Source organism: Oryzias latipes, chromosome 2, assembly GCF_053564925.1.
Source record: "Oryzias latipes strain Hd-rR chromosome 2, Olatipes_Hd-rR_3.1".
Classification (NCBI taxonomy): domain Eukaryota; kingdom Metazoa; phylum Chordata; class Actinopteri; order Beloniformes; family Adrianichthyidae; genus Oryzias; species Oryzias latipes.
Window position 1 is genome coordinate 10,767,100 of NC_136238.1, and position 22,498 is coordinate 10,789,597.

The 22,498-nt window shown below is 38.4% G+C and overlaps 1 protein-coding gene and 1 long non-coding RNA gene across 2 annotated transcripts in view; one reads left to right on the forward strand and one right to left on the reverse strand.

The window, feature by feature from the left end:
- Window positions 1–15,989, reverse strand: part of LOC144984178 (uncharacterized) — a 93,145-nt gene extending 77,156 nt beyond the window's left edge. Inside the window, exon 1 of the long non-coding RNA XR_013647870.1 lies at window positions 15,871–15,989. This is a non-coding gene — a long non-coding RNA (uncharacterized LOC144984178). The remainder of the gene's footprint in view (window positions 1–15,870) is intronic.
- The window catches only part of LOC101170160 (gamma-aminobutyric acid receptor subunit gamma-3), a 130,560-nt gene that overhangs the window by 85,189 nt on the left and 22,873 nt on the right, over window positions 1–22,498 (forward strand). The window contains exons 6-8 of the mRNA XM_023965629.2: window positions 15,633–15,724; window positions 15,955–16,086; window positions 20,989–21,071. Of these exons, the coding sequence (XP_023821397.1) occupies window positions 15,633–15,724; window positions 15,955–16,086; window positions 20,989–21,071 (307 nt within the window). The remainder of the gene's footprint in view (window positions 1–15,632; window positions 15,725–15,954; window positions 16,087–20,988; window positions 21,072–22,498) is intronic.

Consider the following 22,498-nt stretch of genomic DNA (forward strand, 5'->3'; position numbering starts at 1 on the left):
TACTGTTCTTTTAAAAAGAGCATGGAAGGATAGATGAACGGCGTGCAGGAATCTAAAGGTTGCAAAGTTTATTAAGTACCAACTTTTCAGACACTTAGGAGGTTTTGATGTTTCTGACTGCAGCTATAGTCGCATTCACTATACTGGTTTTTGGGTTGTCCAGGTCTGTAGAGAGTCGTAGAGAGGAGCGGCTGCTTCTTAAGGGGAGTACAGGTGTGTCTTGCAGTTAAAAAATGTGACCTACCATTGGGTGTGACAAGCGTATCATGAAGTATTTGTGATGCTACATTCAAACCAGGCATATGTTGTGTGTTCAAGAACGTGCTATACACGGTTTTCATGAACACCCATTTACACCGTACAAGCACGGAGTGGCAGGTAGTGGCGTCTTGTTACTAGCACATGTCCGCCAACTACATTTGGAAGGGGCTTGGTTGCAAAAATGTTGAAGTGGTGCAAACCTCACGAATGTTGCTTCAGGCTTTCCTTTTTTTTTTTTTTTTTTTTACAACTCCATGGCGATGAATGAAATTATAATGCAATTCTGGTGGTGCGCAACTGGCAGTTATTTATTCCTCCATGATAATGTTTACAACGGTTGTCACTTCCAGGTTTTGAAAAGGACACCGTCCATACGTCGCTACCAGATCAGAGTGCGCGATTGGTCAAAGTTCCACTATTTGACGGTCAAGCAGTCTAAAGTTCACTTGGTTGAACTTTCCCTGTGCGTTTAGCGAAACCCTGGTTTGTACGTAGAGTCCGAGAACAGACTTACAAAGCCCGCATAGCCACACGTGAATGTGGGGACCCTGAACACAAAAGCCCAAAATGTGGGTTCACGTGCATTTACATAGACCTCATATTGGAAGTAGCCGCTTGAACGCGAGTTGCCACAGTCTGTGTGAATGTAGCATAAGGTTAATGTAAGTTGCACAGACTTTTAATGTACAAGTGATGCTGTTGTAGGGGGAGCCCTAATGCCACACTAATATATTACTACTATATTAGTAAATTCGTAGTCACAGGTGAAAAATAGCCCTTAAACTTGTGCAGTTGGGTTTGAGAAAAATGTAAATCTTGTATAACTCACCTACTATCACCCTTACTTACCCTTGTGTGTTGTATAGGTGTTCCCTAGACCTGCCGTTTTAACATGCTTATAGAAAATAATGTGCACGAACATCTTTGCTCTTCTGGCTCAAAGAGCAGTCTACAAACTTGTTTTTTTGTGTGGTCCACCTCTGTTTGCCCAAATATTACAGCCTGTATCTAGCCATGAGGCAATTGTGACAAAGTCATAAGGGCTATGTCTCTCTGGGATGCAGTTCTTGGCGCCATATTGTAAAAATAAATCATAAACAAATGTCTGTTTTAGCCAAATAGGTCCATCTGGATCTTATTCATTTGTCTCTTATCCAGTTCTCATGTCAACAATCTTTCAGCTGGGTTTTTAGAACTCTCTGTGCTTCAGAGAGCAGGTGTGGCGGCTGTGGGAGTCCTTCTGATTGATTAGGAGGTCAAGACCCAACTGAGCGGGTGGGCGGTGCAAGTCTGAGGACGCTGAACGTGGCAGAAGTCAGGTCAAACTTTACAAATGCTTCAAGGTAGAATGTGAGACTTGAAAGAGCATCTGATATGATCCAATTTCTCAACACAAGCTGCCAATCTAACAATTATATCCAGCTGTCTATTTTATCTATTTCAATAGCAGTGAGGAAAAAATCAACTCGTTACCAGAGGGGAGAAAAGAGGATTTCTTTGACATTTTACACCCTAAGGGGCTTTAAAACGATTAAACATAGGAACTCTTGGGAGTTGCTCATTTCTTTGATTTTATTTATGAAAAGACTTTTATAAAGATAAGAAACAGAATCCAGTATCTGAAAGTTTTTTCTTCTTAGTTTTGACAAGTTTTAATTAAACCCGTTAATGAAGTGTTTGTGTTAAACCCCAAATAATCCTGCTGAGAAGACAGCAACGTCCAAAACAACAGAAGTGTTTTCCCAGATGTCAAACCCATGCAGTCACAGTATGTGACGGTAAAATCTTGTCTCGTTTAAAGTTTTTTCTTTTGGCTTTTCCATGCTTCACTTGATTCTGACTCATTCTGGACGTGGGAGATGGAAGCGGGAAATTCACTAGAAAAGGTCATCTGATTGCACCGCAGAAGGTCACCAGTCTTCGCCATTGGGCCCAAGACAGCAGAGCGTGTTTATAATTCAAGGTGGAGACATTTAATGGCATTAAGCAGGCTTGACATGATTTTTCTAAATTGGACGAAAGGCCTCAAAACTAAAAATCCTTTCAATTTATTTGAACATTTTTTCCCCACAATTACGTCTCATTGTCTTTGTAACCTTTAGAATTGAGTGACTCAGTCCAATTATGTTATTTTCTATTCTTTAGTATTTTCACACTGCCAGAAATCTTTGTCATAGTTTGAATTCACAGTCGGGGCCAGAACTTTATAAAACATTCAAGGAGTTTTAACGCAAATTTCTGACATATTAAACTGTAGAAAAGCATAAAAATGATGTCAATAGAAAACGGTTTAAAATGTGTTAAATTAATTATTTGAGTTATTTAGACAGCAAAGACTTTTTAAACAAATATAAGAGAATTTTTTTTCTTTTTCTTAAATCAATGTTGCAACCATCAAAAGAGCACATATTTCTGCTTCACCTTAATATTGGATAAAATTAAAGCTGTACAAACATAAAATAATCAAACTGGGGTGAAATCCTTTAGTGAGTTTGTCTTTACTTTCTATTATCCGTTTTGGAAAATAATTCTAAAGTAAATTTGAAACATTCTCTGATATTCCTTTTGCTGCTTGTTCGTCTAAAGCAATTTTTTTGTGTGTGTATTTTCTTGTTAAAGGAGGCATAACAAGAAGTGAAACCCCTGACACCCGGACACATGCGCCCAAACTTTCAGATTAAACTATCAAAATAAAAACATCTCAATTGTAGAGTACAAACTGTTGGATCTGATTAATTAAATAACTGAACTAAAAACCTAAACTACAGACTTTTAGCTGCACCGTTTAGACTTTTTTTCAATCAAACCACTTAATTCATGAATTTAATCACAATTACCAGTATATAGAAAATGATTTCTTAGTTATTTTACCCATTCAAGATGATGCTAAATTCAGTGGAGAGTTAATGGAACGTTTGCAAAGCAGCAACACACACCATGAAGGGGTATAAACAACCAAAGGAAATGTTGGTTATGCAACTTTAAATGTTGGCAGAAGTGGTCGTCTTTTGGTCACAGTGTCATGTTTCCACTGTACAGCAATTAAAACTAGCAGATAGTTTCCGACTGGAAGAAGGACAAAGTATTATTCTAATTTTACACTGGCCTTGGTAATATGCAGATCACATCTCCAGTCTGCTGCCGCTGCTAAATGCACACGAAGCACAAACCCTAACAACTGCCGTCTCTTTTGCATCTTACGGTTCAAACATGTGAGCTAAGTTCTACCTAAAAATGAAACATCTGAGGCTGCGATAGACATGCTTTTCCACACGATCAGTTAATCATCTATTTGTAGTTTCTCCTTCCTCCTTGTTTCCTCCTCAGTCTCTTTCACTCCACTTCAATGCCCCTCATTACTTTTTCCTGTATCTTATTTGATTTTATTAGCTCTCAATGTTTCCTCTCTAATTAGATTCCCTTTTTTCCCCTCCTGTTTCTCCTCTCGTTTGCCTCTCAGAATCAATATATACAGATATTTTGCATTTGAAGCAGACTCTGATGGGCATAAATCCGTTAATTAGGCTGTTTTGTTATGGAGTCCACCGAAAAGATCACCTTTTTTTTTTTTAAACATACGTGAACAGATTAAGGACTGAAGTACTGTTTTAGAATAGTTTTATTTGGATACTTTTTTCATAAAAATCAGCTTAGTAAACGATCTAAGCCTTAATTTAAGATTTAAAAAACTTGCACATTTTGGTATGCACAAGACATTTCATATTATTTACTATGTTAAAATTTATTTTTGTCCACTTAAGTTTAGAATATTGTTAATGTTAATCTAGAGGTTGAAGACATTACAGTAAACAAATTAGTTAGCAGTTAGCACTAGAAATCTCAGGTTTTCTCCAAAAAACAACTTTTATTAAAAGCAAAAATATAAAAACCTGGCTCTACATTTAAATAAAAACAACCTTCAAGAAATTTTAGGTTCTTATTGACTAAATACACCTGATTTGGGTGATGAGCAGGAAGTATTTGCATCTGGTTACCGCATATCTTTATCTAAAACCTCTGTTTGGTCCCATTGATGTGAACGGGAATTAAGGATTTAAAAATAAACAACTTTCAGAGTAAATGGACACACAGTCAACATGTGGACAGAAGGCCAGGTTTTTGCTTGGAGATGTTCTACTGCCCTTATGCCAGTACTGTAACTAAGCTGGACACAAGCAAGTCATTTGCGTCAGCCAAAGAAAGGTGGGTGATGCCTGGACTTTAGGCTCCATGTTCAGCAAAGCACAGCCAGCCGTCTGAATCATTTTTCATTCCTATCCCCACAAACAGACATGGAGTAAACAGCCAGGAATGCAAATGACTCTTTTGTTTCCTTCAAAGGTCTTCCCGTCTGATTCCCAAGAACAAAACAAAGCATGTTCATGAAATTAGCTTGGCGCATGCACGCATGCAACTTGGTCTTCAAAATGCCAGTCATATCCGCGGGTGCCGAGCACTTTTGTTTGTTACAAGTGTGACAGAAGTTCATTATCAGCCTTAAGCAGCGGTTGAATGACGGTGTTTACCATACATTTGTGCCCATCACACCGGAGAAGAATTTCTGTACAGCTCTAAGGCCAGAAGCAAATGCTTTCTGGTTGCTACGTTTATGCGAAGTGATTGGATCAGACTCTCAGAGAGAAAATTAATTACTCAAATATAATGTTTTGATGAAGTGTCATAACAGCCAGCCCAGAAGTGGACATGTGACTCTAGGAAATCAACCCTTGATGGTTATCATCTTTTCTTTTCTCTAAGTAGGATGCAAAATGTAGACCAGGGACTAATTTCCCAGGATTCGGGAGTTATAAATATTTATATCATCTCTGCAGCATTGGCTTTGCCTGAAGAAATACATTAGTCAGAGATATGTTCTGGTGTTCCCTGTTTTAAAGTGCAAATCCAGCATTCTGAAGCTTGTAGAGCTTCAGCTGTGAGAAAAAGGAGAGATTTTTGACCAAAGTTGAATAGGGGGTCTTGAACAGCCTAATTGGTTTATTTAAGATAACTTCTTTTTAGTTTACTCTGGAAAAAAATGCATGTAAAATACTGTCGTTTTTTATTTACCAGCAAACATTCATGACTTGTGGTCCTCTAGCTGATCATTTTACCATATTTCCCCCACTATAAAGCGCACTGGACGATAAGGCCCCCACCGTCAATGAATGGTCTGTTTTTGAAATTATGCATAAGGAGCACTGAACTATAAGCTGCATAAAACGAGACAGAAGAGTCAATAGATTGAGTCAATCGAACCTTATTAATTGCATTTACAGTAATTCTAGAACTTGTTTGCAATAGGCTAAATGTGAGCATCGTTAGCGTATTCACTATATCTGTAACTACCAACCTTGTGTGGCGACGACAAAACAGACTGAAACAAACGTTCCTGTGACCATGCTAACTCCCAAACTTTTTAGCAACCAGGCACACGCTCTTTTTCTTACCATGTGGATGGTAAATGTGTAAAATCAGTACAGCTTTGCCCATGTGGTATTTTGTTATGTAACAAATTATAGTTGAGCGCAGTGGGGAGCTGGAATCAATGTAGGGATGCCTCTAAACATTTTTATTTAATCCCAATATGGTACTGATACTGCAACGTTCAATATTATTATCAAGCTAGTATTATATCAGCATAAATTCTACATACTTTGACCTATTGTCGAGTGTGTAATAGGATAGAGGCTTAATGAGGTAGTATTGCTATGACAAATTGTAATGGCCAATAGCAGTATGAGAAAAAAAAAAAACCTAAAGATCCACTCCAATGAAAATGGTGTTTCAGGTGTTTTGAACATGTTCTTGTAGCAAAATTAAGACTAAAACTATGTTTCTGAATATTTTATTTAAATTGTTGTGAATCAGGAGCAGACAAAAAAATACTGTTGGATAAAGCTTGTAGTTGTTGCATAAAATCTACAATCGGAGGGCCACTAGCTCCCTGCTCGACTCCATTTACATCTTTGTTTCCTTGTCGTAGGTGACATCTCGCTCTAAACTGTACAGCTAGATGGCGCCAATATTGTTTTGTTGCACCACTAGTGTTGGGTTTAAATGTGAAGGACTGTAAGCTAGCGGTAGAGTGTGTAAACAGAGGGATGTTGGGAAGCGAGGGGGGGGGCTTACTCGTCGCCAACAGTCCCGGGAGTTCAAAACACCGAGGCAAATTTCTAATGAACTACTGCTGCTCTGCAGAAACTACGTCCAAGAAAATGCTGCAAGTGTTTTTTTTTTTATTTTGGCTAAATACAACATAATTATGATGAAAAGACCACTGAGAACACTTGTACAATAGATCAAAAGATGATCCGAGTGGGACTTAAAATAAATTCCACGTAAAAAAAAAAAGGTTAACTAAATTCAAGGTTGTCATTTCCAGCTTATGGAATGAACAGCTCAGGGGGAAAAGGCATAACTAACCAGCAGAAAACAAATAGAATAACTGCCTTTCTTATTCCTCAAACTCCACTTTCTGCTATTTGAGAAAGATGTGGAGATTTTATTTTTTTGACTAAGCATTTCTGCAAGTTGAGCTGTTAGTCGACTCCTGCGCTCTTCAACAATATTGATGCTGTTCTAAAAAGCCTTTCACCTCCACACTTGTGCAGGGAGCACAGAGGAACTTAGCTGTTGTTGTGGTCAGTGTGGGAAATGGAGCTTGGTTTGTAAAGGATTGTTCTTGCTTTCAATAGGTGCCTCACAGATCTCCGTTTTAGAGTTTGCCCCTTGGGTTATGTGCTTGCAAGGAGTTGTTGCTGTGATGCTCTCCTGCTGTATCTCATTGAAGATGCTGTAGAGCAGGGGTCTCAAACTCAATTTACCTGGGGGCCACTGAAGGCAGGGTCTAGCTGAGGCACACACACACGCAACTTGTGAGTGTTTGAGAGCCAGTAAATTTGTATGGAACATGTACTATACTATTAACTATACTCTATTAGTAACTGTTTTCTGTACAAAATGTACTTATAAAACTCTCATTCAAATACAATAAAATAGGTAAATAAAAAATCAATAAGTAAATAAATTAATAAGACATTTCTGTATTCTTAACACAGTTCAGTTACTGTTGAAATATAAGTATTAAACCTAAAAGAAGACTTAAATTTTACAGTTCTGTAACTTCCTTCAGTGGTTCTTCTGAACACGGCTTCTCTTGTCTACTTCTTACTGATGGACACTTGGCAGCACTTCCTCCGGTACTGAGACCCTCAGTGTGATTGAAGATGATTGTCAATAAATCTGGACTGTACTTGGACTTATTGATATTTAAGGTGGAGAAGTCAGTGAGAATGTGCTCCGATTTTTCAGTCTGTGTTGAATGTTTTTTTTTTTTAAGTTTACTTTTTAAAACACAAATCATTAAAGGAGAAACAAAATTCAGTTATTATTTTGGGATTTTCTTTCTTATGACTTTTTGCACATTTAAACCCTGGTCACAAGTTATTGTAGAGCAGCCAGTCAGCCACTCCTTTATTTTCATAGTTGAATTCAAACTGTGGTTAATAAAAGAACGGATGCTATTCATTGGAGATCAGAACAATCGTTACAGATAGCTGAGATCAAAGAAAGACTCAAAAACAGATGGAAATTTATGTTGGCGACACCAAATAAGTGCAGCCAAGATGCACAATAAGCATGTTTGGGGTCATGCAGGTGGACGCAACGCTGCGCAGATCACCTGGTGAGTGACGTATGATTTTGCTCCAACATCACCTGTCAATCATCACAAAAATATCACGAGAAAGGGGCGGGAGCAAGGCGCCAACCTACGCGAACGCAGCTGGAAATTTAGTACTGCACTGACTGCAAGCCGCCCAACACTACAAAACAATGCATTATGGGAAATGTGTCCTGACGGTTTTTGTAGTTGAGTGATTAATTAAAATAATTAAAAATACCGATTGATTAAAAAAGGCTACATACATTACAAAACATTAAAATAAATATAAAAGATATTATAACACAGATTATACTAAGGGGGAGAGGCATATTAAAACTGAATTGAATGTTAAGGACAACGCCAACTTCCTGTTATCCTTCAGTCTCGCTGCAGCTTCGCCTTCATCTCACCCCCCCCCCCCCCCCCCGCCCCCGCCTGGTCTCCCCAACGATCCAGGTGAGGTGCTGGTTCATCTCAACACATATTTTTAGTGTGTCTAAGACTAAATCTTGTTGTTGCTCGCACATATTTAATGTTAGAGCCCCGTTAGCTGTCATTCATGTAGGTGTGGGACATTTATTCTCCTCAGCTGGCCCATCTCCCGCGGGAGCGGTGTGCTGCCCTAACACAACCGTGCATTAGAACCGTTTGGTCGGGGTTGATACGCCGCCACGTGCCTAACAGTAATAATAGCATCAACCCTCCCCCGGGTCTGTGCGACCCAGAGAAAAGTTCAGCACTCAGTGCATGTATTTAGAAAATTACGAGCGAATAAATACATTCTAAAAAGGAAAGTAAGGAACTCCTTAATGTGGTCCAGGGAGGGGGCTGTCAGGTTTCCTGCCTTAAATGTTTCTCTGCTTTCAAGCCCGGTCATTGTCACGCCCCCAAGAGTCATATACCTCACTGTGATTGGTTGCTTTGTCAGCTCGGCACACAACACTGAAAAAGTGTCATTCATACAAACTGACGGGACGCATTAACATTAAACTTTAATAATAACGCGGGGGCCCCAAAATATCATCTTGGCGGGCCGTTTGTTTGAGACCCCTGCTGTAGAGGTTTCTGGAGTCTTTTTTATTGGCTCAGACCCAGTTTCATCAGATGAAGGTGTGGTCTGCTGCTCCTCTGCTACTTTCAACACTGCTACCTTCAATTCTGCCTTTATGTGTCCCTAGTTTTGTCCCTAGTACATCTGTTAAGTACCTGCTGTGAACAGATTCAAAAATGTATTTATATAAGACATTTTTATGCCCAGTTCCACATGTTTGTGCTTGCAGAAAACAGTAACACACAGCCATAACAAGGCAAACAGCAATTCTGTATCACTGTAGGTGTATTTTATATTTCCATCTTATTGTAAAACCAAAGAAACAACCTTCAGCATTTATGTCTTTTTTATTTTAATCAACTTGTCTTGTGTGTATTGTTAGACACTGATTGATCTACATGCATGTATGCATGTTTTTATCTCTATATCCTCCAATAGTGGCTGGTCTCCAATAAACCCAGAGTCTTACCGGTGCTCTTTAGTTTAGACGCTGGTTTCTAATAGTGGCCGGTAGGCCTGCACAATAAATCGCAAATTTATCATTATCACGAAATCAAGCATATCACAAAAGACGGCGAAAATTGCAATAAATGATTACCTTAAATGTGCTACAACATGCTAATGGCACCTTAAAGTATTTAAGAATCAAATTACATAATTTTATGTATTGGACCGCATAGATCTACGCCCTCAAGTTGTTGACCAATCAGATGGAGCTCTTTTATTTTAAATGTTTGCCTCCTATGTAGACGAGGGTTAACTCTTATCTAAATTCAACTGTTGCAGTGAAATGGAAATGTTTTAGGTTATTTTGCTATTTGTTCATGTATCGCAAGTTATATCAGCCATCGCAATATTGATCACTAATATCACTTATTGCGAGTTCTTTCCACATCGTGCAGCCCTAGTGGCCAGAATCCTTTAATTACTACACAGTCTAGGTTGCTTGTGCTTCGTTTTTCTTTGCTACCCCACACTTTTATAATCATGTGGGCTCTGCATGCTAAATTTGAGAACTGTTGGATAGAAATTCTGAAATGGAATAGTGCTCTAGGATTAAGCTGATGAAGCAGCAGAACAAGAGGATTTTTAACAGGATCCAGAAAGAACTGGAGGATAAACCTGTTTGGACTTACAGCATAATAAATATGATGTGGGGCATTTTATATGCAACTTTATTACTAGTGCTTTAAGTAACGTCACATAGCGGAAAAAAGCCCCTATTGACATCGTCCATAAGCATATCTGTCTTTGTATATTGAAGCAAACGCAAAAGAAGGCAAAGTTGGTGCTGACTGTACTGTATTTGAAATATCCAAAGTAGAAATCAAGGCAAACACTGTAGAAAAGTTGATTAATTTAGTTGCAGATGCAGAATATAGATTTGTACCACTTATTGGACTACTTTTCTGGATAAGTTGAGCTTCTCACACAGAGACATCTCGACCCCGCGAGGCATAACCACTGAATTCTGTCAGATCATGGATCACAGTTTGGCTCTTCTAACTTTTGTCCAAATGAAATGCCAAACTTGGAATGTCGGCCATGAGTGTCAGCCGTCCTTAGACCAACCTTACAGGAGTGAGTCAATTGAAATCGATCTGTATGACAGTGAAAGTGTTTGCACTCTTACTAATTTGCATATTTGTTAAAATTCAACCAACAAGATAAACAACTCTTGTTACACAAAAGTAACTAAAGTGAACACATTCATCTAAATACTTATTTTTCAAAATCCTTGTCAATTTTTCACATCGTTTTATTCCTAATTAGCTTGTTGTAGAAAGCATGTCTCATCTTGAGGTCCCTCTTTGTATTGAACTCCATGAAAACAGCCACAGTCTCTTGGCATAGTTGGCAGATACGTTTGTTTCATATTTCACTGAAAAAATATACTGATTTCCACCTGGAAGCGGTGGCCCTTTGCTGTCAACTTTCCTTTTTTATTTACAGCTGACATTTTAGCAAAATGGGCTAGAAAGGGTCACAGAATGGTCCTACTACAGTGTTGCCACAAGTTTAAACCATTATTTGGCCAACCCCATTCAAGAACTTATACACACGGTTTTTATAAAGTGCTGCTGGCCGCATAATGTTAATTTCTCATTCGACATTTCTAGAAAGTTTAGCTGTTATAAGTGAAGCTGAACTTTCTTGGAAATAGTGGTTGTGCATAGTTTATTCATTTCATCATTCATACATGTATGGTTCTGCTGGAAAATTATTTCTATTAACGTTCTCAGCTGGGCAAATGCTCAATCTTTGTTTTGATCAATTGTTTTATTAGATTTGCTAATGCTGGAATGTAAGTACTCTATGGAGACATAATTACATTTTTTAATTTGATGTTTTTCTTTGCTATATTGTGTCAAGACATTCCCTTAAATGAACTGGCACTTGGGGAAAAAAAAGGATTTACGGTGAAACAAACAGATAAAGAGAAGAGATTGAATAGTTGCTATCTCCTTAGTAAATCAAATCTTGATTATTATGGTTAATTTGGCCATAAGTTTGTTACGGGCTGTCCTTGTAAGAGCACAGAATCCCTGTTTTTTTTGTGTAAGTATAGAGGAGATCTTGGATGCTTTTGGGGAGAAATTGCCAAGCGCACAAAAGTCTTCTTCTAAACCAATTTGGAATCCTTTTTTTATGAGGTGATTGACATGCAAAAAACCCTCAAATCATCTGACCTTTGTTGGATTGAATGGATGGGTTGAATGGATCATAAAGACAATTTAGTGTCAGTTTTATCTTCCTGTCTTTGTATTTTAATTTCCTATCTCGTCACAAAGTCAGATAATCTGGTAACAAATGACCAAAACAAGTGGTACCCATGGTAAGAATTACTAGTTATCTCCTTGAAGTTATCGACCAGAATCCAATTAGAGAGCCCGTTATTGACTGTCTGCAGTCTGAAACCTTTAGACCAAACATGTCTGGTTGGAGCTGTGACAGACACTAAGAGATAGTGGATCTGCAGAACCATGCGACTGTGGAGGATGTTGATGAAAGACGGCGGTAAATAGTGCAGAGCGAGCCGCCGCCATACAGAGACGATGAGGCCCGGGATAAGGAGGAAGCCATTTGTTCCTATGCCGTAAAAGTCGAGATAATTAATTTCAGTCAGACGTGCTTTTGTCGTCGACGTTCTTTGGCTTTAATAATGGATTTCACGTTATCAGATCGTAATGGAAATTCCTGAAGAAACCAAAGATGTTGATCTGTGAGGTTCATGTCTCCAAAGGGCTAAAGACATTCCTGTTGATGAAAGACTGAGTTTTGACTACAAGTGTTGGCCTGTAAAATTCTATTCTTTGATTTATTCATTTGTTTGTAAGTTATATATACTTTTAACACTTGATCTAAAGTTTTCAAGTCAGTATAGAATTTTTTTTTAAAGTGCTGATTAAAGTAAGAAACTCTATTGGATTTTTGGCGTTTGGATTTTCCAGAGGTATAAACTCGCTGTCACATCCCCATCATTAGTGTTGAGCTTCCTTTTCATCCAAATGTCAAACCAAACCTCAACAACAATAAGAGCTCTTAAAACTGCTTTACTAGTAAGGGCAGGCCACGTTTAAAGAAAAGGTCACAAAAGTCAGGAGATGCCACAAAGTAGAAAGATAGATTTCAGTAAAAATCATTGCAAAAATGCTCTTTTATCGAATTCCCTGAACTTTGGTCAAACTTGGAAGTACTCAGATTAGAAATGTCCTCCTTTAGTTCCATCTGAAACTTTATATTAGACCACCGCCACACAGAGTAACTCCTATTAAAGTCACATTACAGAGCTGAAATGACTGTTTCATCTCTCAGAAGCGATTGTTCAGCTCTTGAGGTTCGACCTTGCTGCTGATGGGTGCTGCCCGTTCATGTGCTATCTAGAGCCAGTAACCTTACGCTGCCCTGACCTTCCTCAGCTTCATAACGCTGGAACTTGAATTCATATGTAGTTGTTTTATGTTTCCCATATCTGTGTTGTTGTTTGTTTTTTTTTAGCATTTTCAGGTTAAGAATGAAGAAATAAACCCCATAATAAAGACATAAGGACAAAAGCTGCGATTTTTCCCCCACATATATGTAACCTAAATGAGATTAAATAGGACAAACATTTTGAAATCCCTAATGCAATGGTAAAGCACACAGTTGTATCTGTAAGATCAAGTTTTTTTTTAAAGCTATATCAATGAAACATTAAGTTTAATGTCTAAGCTGTCTCCTAAAAACACATCTGATCTTTTCCAGTTTAACTGGGTTAAGGATTTATTTTATCCACAACGGTTACGAAGATTTTCAACTGCTGCTACGTTCACACCGGCCTCTGCAACCTGCATTCTAGCACCCACTTCCAATAAAAGGTCTATGTAAACACACGTAAATGTGCGTTTCGAGCTTCTGCGTTCAACTGTCACATTTACGCACCACTATGCAACTTTTATGTCCATTGTCAGGCTCTATGTACAAAACATGCGGCCATTGAACGCATGTTGAAAGTTAAACCAGTTCAACTTTGACCAATTTGGTGGTGGTCAAATTCACGGAAGTGTCAACCATTGAAAAATCGATCTTAATAATTGCAGTTTGTGCCCAGACAGAATTATGACACCAAGTCAGTCCGTCATACTACCACAGAGTTTTAGAGTCACCATAGGAGAAAAAAATTACAAGAAGTTTGTGAAATCATGAGAAAAATTTCACAATGTTTAAGAATGAATTTGTAGAATGATGAGTAAAAGTAGTTTTTTTACCATTATAAAAATTGAGATTTTACGAGATTAAATCCTTTTATGACGCATTAGTCAGTTTACCATGAAAATATAAACAACAAAAATGAACAAATGTATTTCAGCGTGAGAGACGAAGCATTGTGCTTCATTCAGCATTGGGTTTACTAATGAGAGGTATTTCAATTAGTCAACATTATGTAAGAAGGACATTGAAAAGAAGATTCTTGACCCACAGGAGTGGATTTCTGGCGAGGAAGCCATTTACGCCGTTGGAAGTGTAGTTGCAGAGGTCAAAAAGCATTAAAGCACTCAGGAAGCCACGTTCATTGTGTTCTTGAGCGTGCGTCAGGTGCCTGGTATAAACTTATCATAAGTAAATTTAAGTCCTTGTTGACAACTTAACAAATACTGTTAAATTAGCCTCAATAAAAGGCTGTTATTAGGTTAAGCTTTATTGTTTCATTTGTAACCTGAAATAAATATTTAAAAATGTCTCTTCAAAAAAAAAAGCAACACATGAACATGATTCCCCAGCGCCTGACTACCCATCCAAGGTCAGATCCACATCTTTATATATTTTCACTATTCTAACTTTAGTAGGATGACCACGGTGGATCATTTCACCCATGGGTGTAACCAGGTTTTGCAGGTTTGAAAGACTTGTGAATTCTACTGAGGGCCACCTCCTCACCCTCCCCAGGGATTTCATCTCCCCATTTCTCCAACCTCTTTGATGGAGTTTAAAAAAGCAAGACAAAAGGACTGAATATGCGAATAGGGATGTGTCGTTATTCCCCTCAGAACTGGTGCAGGCCTAAAGAATGTAGAATGGAGACTTCATAAGAGCACTGGGGAATTGAGGGAATGTATTATTGAGAAAACTCAACATCTGTAAAAAAATAAAAATAAAATAAACTCGAAGAGATGTTTCGGTAGACCGAACATTTCGGATTACTGTTTCAAAAATGCAAAAGTTTTGTCAATATGCAGATCTTTAACAATTTGATACTGAAATGGTAAATACCAGATGGTCTGTAGCCCAACTACCAAAAAAATGGTTGTAAAATATGATTTGTAGTTAAATCATGAATAAAATGTTTGGAAAGCACCAAAGTGCCTAAATCAAATTGTTTATAAATATGTATCTTGTTATTACCAGGATGAGGAGATGATTGGGCTGTGAGCTAAAGCTGGGAGTGACACCAGGTTGCACAAGAAGAGATAACTAACAGAATGACTAGAACATTGGCCATCCAATTAAATCTTAAAAACCAGTCCACCTAACGTCTGGGATCTTAGCAACTATTTTAATGGTTCTTATGGACTTTATTCTTCCAGATAAATCCCAAAAGAAGGCCTATGTTCCATTCCTAAGATGTTCCTGCCCACTTGTTGCTGGTGTTATTGGTGTATGCTGCTTGGAGGAACCAAGTGTTGCATATAGGTGGATTTTTGAGCTGGAAAAAGAAGTACATCATCTGAACTTTGGAAGAAAGCATCATTGATTTATTAGAGAAAATTGACATATGCCATCTATTATTACTGCACAGATAACAAGGGGCTGTACGGTTCAATGGATGAGAAACCTTTGGAATGCTTTTTGTAGACTGTGTTCTCACTCATTGGGCTCTATAGAATAAAACAAGGCTGTTTAAATGCCCATTATAAAAGGATTATACTCACCACAGGATGAGAAACCCTATTTACCAGTAAAAACATTTCCTTTCAGAGTTCTTAGAACATATGGGCTATTTGTGCACATTTTCTTCTTTGATGTGGACACATTTGTGATCCAACGAGCACATCAATGACTTCTTCAGAGGGACGCGAGTGCTCCAGACTTTCTGCACAAACATCTCTTTCTTTTCCTGTCTCTTCCTCCTGGAAGGCACGTCTGATCATTTTTCCGACTCTGTTTGCCTCATTCCAGGAATACCAGATCGATATCATCTTTGCACAGACCTGGGTGGACACTCGTCTGCGGTACAACAGCAGCAGCATGCGGATTCTAACCCTCAACAGGTACCAAGACTTCACTAAAATAGCTTCAATCAGTGTGAATGAGTCTTCTGAGAACCATGTTACCCCTCTGAGGAGGGCTGTAATTAGCAGAACAAATTGATTGATGTGCTTAATTTTTTCCCCTCAATATTGTGTTATTTTATTACCTTGTTACTAGGGAGGCAGGCTGCCTCGTGCGTTTCACAGAGACGACGTCAGTGAATGTTTCTTTCCCCTTGTTGTCCAAACAGCAATATGGTCGGCTTGATCTGGCTGCCAGACACGATATTTAGGAATTCCAAGAATGCCGATTCTCACTGGATAACGACACCCAATCAGCTGCTTCGTATCTGGAACAATGGAAAAATACTTTACACGCTGAGGTAAGAGCCTTCCAAAAGCAGATCTAAAAAACTGTCAGTACTAAGTTATTTAGACCCTTCATCACTCAAAGGTTGCAATCTAGTGAAAGTTAGTCAACACAAAATGAGATACAGGTGTGTCAAGAGACCCCAAATCCTTCCTCCCTCCTTCTCCTCGTCTTTAAAGCTTTAGTCACAACTGCCCTTATGGGCCCATTTTTTTCAATGGGCATGCTGCAAGCGACGGGGCGTAGCGAACACTTATATAACACGCAAGATTGAAGCAGGTGTTTCGTACAATATTTGTCATTTTTTCCCAATTCCCCGCGCAATGTGCAAGGGACAGATGAATTCCTGTTCATGTGATAGGTGCGTGATAGGTGTGTGGACTTATCTGTGACATTCACATGCAGTCGGTAAGGGTCCTGCACTTGCAGCTTACTAATAACTAAAGTGTAGCACGATGTCAGGAAACGATAGCATACGTCATAAGTATTAGCCTTATGCCTTATGCATAAATATTGGCCTTAGTATATAATGATACACTCAACAATCTAACGTCCTTTATTTCAACGACATCCCATGAGGTAGCTGTACAAGTGTCAAGGACACACCTGCACTACCCCTAAGATATGACCCTCCACCCAAAAACCTGCAGCACCTGTATGGGTCAAAGCCCCCACCCCCCGATATTGGTGCATGTGACTAAAGCTCAACTCATTGGCACAGTTCTTTAAACTGATAGAACATTAGAAGGACTTCAGAACTTTTGTACTTTTTGCCTTCAGTAGTCTCAGAGTTCCTCTGTAAAAATGTATAACCATTATAATACCTTAGTGAAAAGAATATGTTTTTCATAATAACATGAAATTAAAACAGAGAAAATGATTCATCTTATTACAAGACAAAACAACAATTTGATAATGTTATTCCTCCCTGGAGAAATTAGTTCTGCGGGGTTCATTAGTCATTCCTGACTGCTGGGGAAAGCACCATCATGCAGTTTCTTTGTGGGCGGATGTTCTGCCAAAGGAACAGTTTCCCTCCAAAGGAAAGTAGGAACAGGAAGTTTAGTTGTTTTAAAACTAAGGTTAACAAAGAAAATGAGCAAAAATAGTTTTTTTAGAGAACCTCTGACACATAAATGAACGTGGGTTCTTGAATGCGCTCTTAGCATACGGTGTTCACAATAGACTGATGACTCACAGTTGGAAGAGGCTTGGTGTGGCAGCGGTGCAAATCTGGTCAATCCTGCTCCATTACACGTCCATTCTGATAAATGAAAGACTTGGTGTCGTAGAATTCCTTCCAGGCACAAACAACAATCATTCATCTCCCTTTCCTGATCAATCTGGTTTTGTCAAGGACACTACCGAACCTGATTAGTTTAACTTTTGACGTGCTCACGTTGTGCACGTGGAGCTCAAAAAGTGACTTTAAAAAAATCGTGTAATGTGAGAGTTTTAATCGCATATACGTGTTTCTACATAGACTTTTTATTGAAAGCTTTCACTCGGTGTGAACGTAGCATAAACTGCTGGTTTGGAAGTGCCAAATGCCAAATGCCTTATGGGATGTAGTCTTTCTTGTTTCTGTTTTTCCTAAATCATTAAATCCCATCAGTATAGACCAAAAAAACCATCTCAATAATGCCAATACCTAGTTGACCATAGAGGATAAGATTAAATGTAAAATATAATATGAATAGATGACCGTGTACAGGGACTTTACTTTTAAATACAATGATTGGGTTTTGTTTTTGAACTATGAAGAACAAATCACTTAGTTTTTTAGTTATACAGCAGGAAACCTAAACTTTGACCTCTGACCCACTTAACTGTGCTGGGATTACAAATATAACTCGTAATATACAAAAATATATTTAAAAACAAAAAGACTTCTCAGCGTAGTTCTTACCGTAACAAAAAAAATCAATCCCTCCCATCTTTCTATCTATCTATCTATCTATCTATCTATCTATCTATCTATCTCTATCTCTATCTCTATCTCTATCTCTATCTCTATCTCTATCTCTATCTCTATCTCTATCTCTATCTCTATCTCTCTCTCTCTTTTTCTTTCTCTTTCTTTCTCTCTCTCTCTTTCTCTTTCTCTTTCTCTCTCTCTCTCTATCTCTATCTCTATCTCTCCGGTCTTGATCATTCAGAGAGCTTATTTGACTATTTCATTTTAACCTTCTGATGTTCATTCATAGCATTAATTAGAAACGTTTGGCAAAGATTTAGTAAAAAACTATATCAGAACTTTAATGACAAATGTAGGTCAGATTTTTTTTTTTAAGATATGGTTTAATTTAGTCTTTAGAAAAACCAGTTGGGAATGATTCATGTTCCTTTCCTCCTTTTACTCTACTGTAAATGTAACTCAATGATAAACCAGGAAAAGACCTCGATACATCTGACAGTTATTGCCTAGAGGTGAGAACCACTAAATAAACTATTTTTTTCCCCATTTCTGGTTAGCCAGTCTACAACAAACTGTTATGGGAGTTTCTATAGACTTGCATGTTTGCGTCCTGAACTTGGAAAAAAAAAGATCAAGGCCTGCTGCACGTAAAGGACGTGAGGACAGTCCGTCCTGCCATGAATATTCTTGCTTGGTCTCCCCGTGTTGAGGCGTCGCAGAATGACATCAACAAGGTATAGAAAAGCCTCCAAACGTAACAGCAGAAAGAATATAAACCCTGAAAAATAGATGATTGCCTAAAGCAGCTCCACTCTGCCGATATTCCTCAGAGACGGAACAAGATCCACTTTCCTCTAAGTTAGATGCGCCTCCGTTCACTGCAGGGAGGGATGTGAACGCGGCGTGACAAGTCTGACATGAGCACGCAGCTCATTTCAGTGCATCATGTACAACAATAAATGCAACACAGGTTTAATGGCTTAGTTTGAACAGGGGTGGATAGGGAACATCTGATGTTTGATGGATTGGAATTGGGGGAAAAAGTCAAAGTTTCTGTTGTTTAAAAACCAAACCTTGAGCTTTTACTTATAAAAGTTTAACACAAAGAAAGATTTTGTTCTTTTCATTTTTGAGCATTAATTTTAAGCAAACTTGTAAAAAAAATTAAAACATATAAATAAACACAGCAGCTTTCAGTTTTGAATATTCAAAAGGAGTAGAAACCTCTCTAAAAGCCATCCTTTTCTCTTCACCTTTAGTGAAAGCTTCACTCTAAGCTTCATTTTTGGATTTAAAGACCCATTTGATGAAAGTTGTGGTTTTCACATGTTCTTGTTGCATTTTTCTGATGATGGAAATTCAGCTTACAGTTGCATTTCTGAGTATTTCTTTAGTCAGGCAGTTGTGACTCAAAAATGCAGTTTGAAAAAGATCGTGTTTGTGACGTAGAAAATACGCTGGATGGGCCGTAAGCTCCCTGCTCCGCTCCACTCCATTCCGATGCCTCCGCTTGTAGACGACTGGATCCACGTATGTCTTTGTTTTTTATCTCGTCTGACCTTTGAGTCATTTTTGTTGCACCGGTAATGTTAGATTTGGGGTGTGAGGAGCTGTAAACTAGCAGGAGAGCGAGTAAACGGAGAGCTCTCAGCTATGGGAGATGAGGAGGGTGAGGGTACCCCATGCCAATGGTTCCACCCACGACTTGGAAGCATATTTCTAATCAATCTGTAGAAACTGTCCTAGGAAACGACACAGGTTGGTTGATTTTGGCTGACAACAGCTTCATCATAATTTAAAGACCAGTGGGAACAATTGGAAAAGAAAAATCAAAAGGTTATTGAGGAAGAGTGGTCTAGAGTTGAACCCATAACTCCTATTATACCCATGAGCTTTCCAGGTGATCTCAAAGCTCTGGTGGATCAACACTAACCTGCTGCTCAGGAAACGGCTTTGAAGCTTCGGTTTATCTTCATTCATAATGATAGAATTATTACGTCAATTATTGTTGGAACCTCGTTAACCTTTTCAGAATCAGTTGGATCTGTAGCTGATCACCATTATCATTAGATGTTTCAGAAACATCTGTGAAAAACTAACAACGCTGCCCAACCTATACTAAACTATAACCTATTTATGACATCTTCTGTTTGCAGTTCAAGAGGTGAATGACACACACTGTGCACCATCTAACTTCTATACAAAGAAAAGTCTAAGATTCTTCACACTAGAAGGTTTATGGTCCCAGCATGCTCAGCGAATCGAATGAATCCCGAATGAGCAGAACGTCTCAACAGTCATTCAGAGGAAGTGAACTCTGTGTCTGTCAGACATCCGTTTGAAGAACTGGGTCATCAAGTAGACCTGCATCTGAAAAAAAAACGGATTTAACTCCAAAACTAAAAACAGACGATCAAAACTGCTCCAGACGATTGAAATTCCACTGATGAAACTTTAAATTGTTTCATTAAAAGCATATTAAGCCTCTCACATCCTCCATGTTTCCTGCTGCTTTTACTTTCGGATCCTCCGTGTTTCCCGATGAGTGAAGTTTTTACTGCACATTATTTTGAAGCGTGCAGGATTTACGTCCATTTTTAAGCCTCTTAAACGGAGAGCCAAACCTAGATTTACGGTTGGCGAAAACGAAAAAAAGAAACATCTGCTGAACTGACTTGTTCAGTGACCAAAGGAAAATTTCCCGGGATTCCGAGGCGGATGAGCCTCTGGGCTCTCACCTGGATGAAAAGACTCGTCTAACAATGATGAAGCAGTTCTGTCATTTGGAGCGATTTCGCACATCAACCGTGCAATCGAGTCTGATCCCACGCCATCTGCTTCTGTAAGGCCGCCGCTTCATACAGCAAAAAGGCACCGAACCCGCAACCGGCTGACGAGTCCTGTCTGGACGCTTTACGGTCCAGGAAACGGGACGATCCAAAGCAATTTCAGAGGTGGGAATGTCTTTGTCTGAGTCTGTCTCTGTTCGCCGTGCAGGATGACCATCAACGCCGAGTGCCAGCTGCAGCTCCATAATTTCCCCATGGACGAACACTCCTGTCCTCTGGTCTTCTCCAGCTGTGAGTATTGGCTGTGCCCGCATGCCAAATGCAAACACGCACCAAACCAACGGGGATCGCAAAATAAGAGGCAAAAGGACAAACTTAACTCTGGAAAATCAAAAAAACGAAAATGACACTTATGCTCCAGCATGAAAGATTTTTAAACTTGATGGGGGAAATAACTAAAAAGGCTCAGTGAGCCGCTTTTCAAAGCACCTCAACTGAAAATAAACGTCTGAAAAGAGATGAAAAATACAAACATGCCGAGAAAAATAAAAGAAAAATCTTCTGGAAAAAATAACATTTATGTTCCAGCATGAAAGATTTCTCCAAACGATAACAAACCGTTTTCTCAAATGACTGATTAGGGTACAGATTTACAAAAATCCATAAACGAAGTATGGATTTCAAAATAAGAGCGGAAATAAAATAAAAATTTAACTAAAAATACCAAATAGGATCAGAATAAGTGAATTCATCTTCCAGCATTAAGATTTTTTTCAAAATAGAAAGTTTTTTTACATTTCAGAAAGGATCAGAGTTAGTGTGCAGCTTTTCAAAACACATGTGCTTCAACCGAAAAGGAATTTTAAAAGAAGTATATTAATAAATACAAACTCGACTCTAAGAAAAACACACAAAAAACCAGGTCCAGAATTTTTGTTTGAGCATGAACATTTTTCCTAAATTTAATTGGAGGAAATGACTGATCGGGGTTGGTGCGCTGCTTTTTTAATACATTCAACAAAGTATATGTACCTCAAATGAACAGAAGCTTCAAAATAAGAGTGGAAAAATACAAACCTGACTCTAAAAAAATTCCAAAACTTCCAGAAAAGGTCCAACATGAAATATTTGTTATAAACTTTTCTTAAATTTCACAGAAAATGACTGATAGGTTAGTGTGCAGCTTTTTTAATAATATACTTACTAAAAAGTACATGTGGCTCAACTGAATAGGAACTTCAAAATAAGATCAATAATAAAATACAAAAGCAACTCTAAAAAAAAAAAAAACGAAATATCCCCAGCATGAAAGATTTCTCCAAACTAGATACTAGTTTCTAAAATCAGCTGAATACGTGATAGATGGCAGACTTTCTATCATGCAAAAAATTTTCATTTAAAACTTGAATCCCTTCAAAATATCTCCTGCTTTCTGTGAAAACTGTACTCTAGTGGAAAAGTTTCTACGAAATAGGCTTTAACAGAAGAAAGTTTTTGTCTGGTGCTTTGATTTATTGAGGTTTTTTATCTCTAAATTCAGGCGTATCTGGTTGTTACATTTATATAATGAAACGGGAACATTTCAACAGTACTGGCTCCAAGAAAAGAAGCAACAGAAGAAAGAACAAGCTTAAAAACGAAAGTCTCAATCATTCCCCCCCCCCCCCAAAGATGTGTAGAAATTGTGAAATCAGGAAGCAGACGTCAGAGCAAATGTA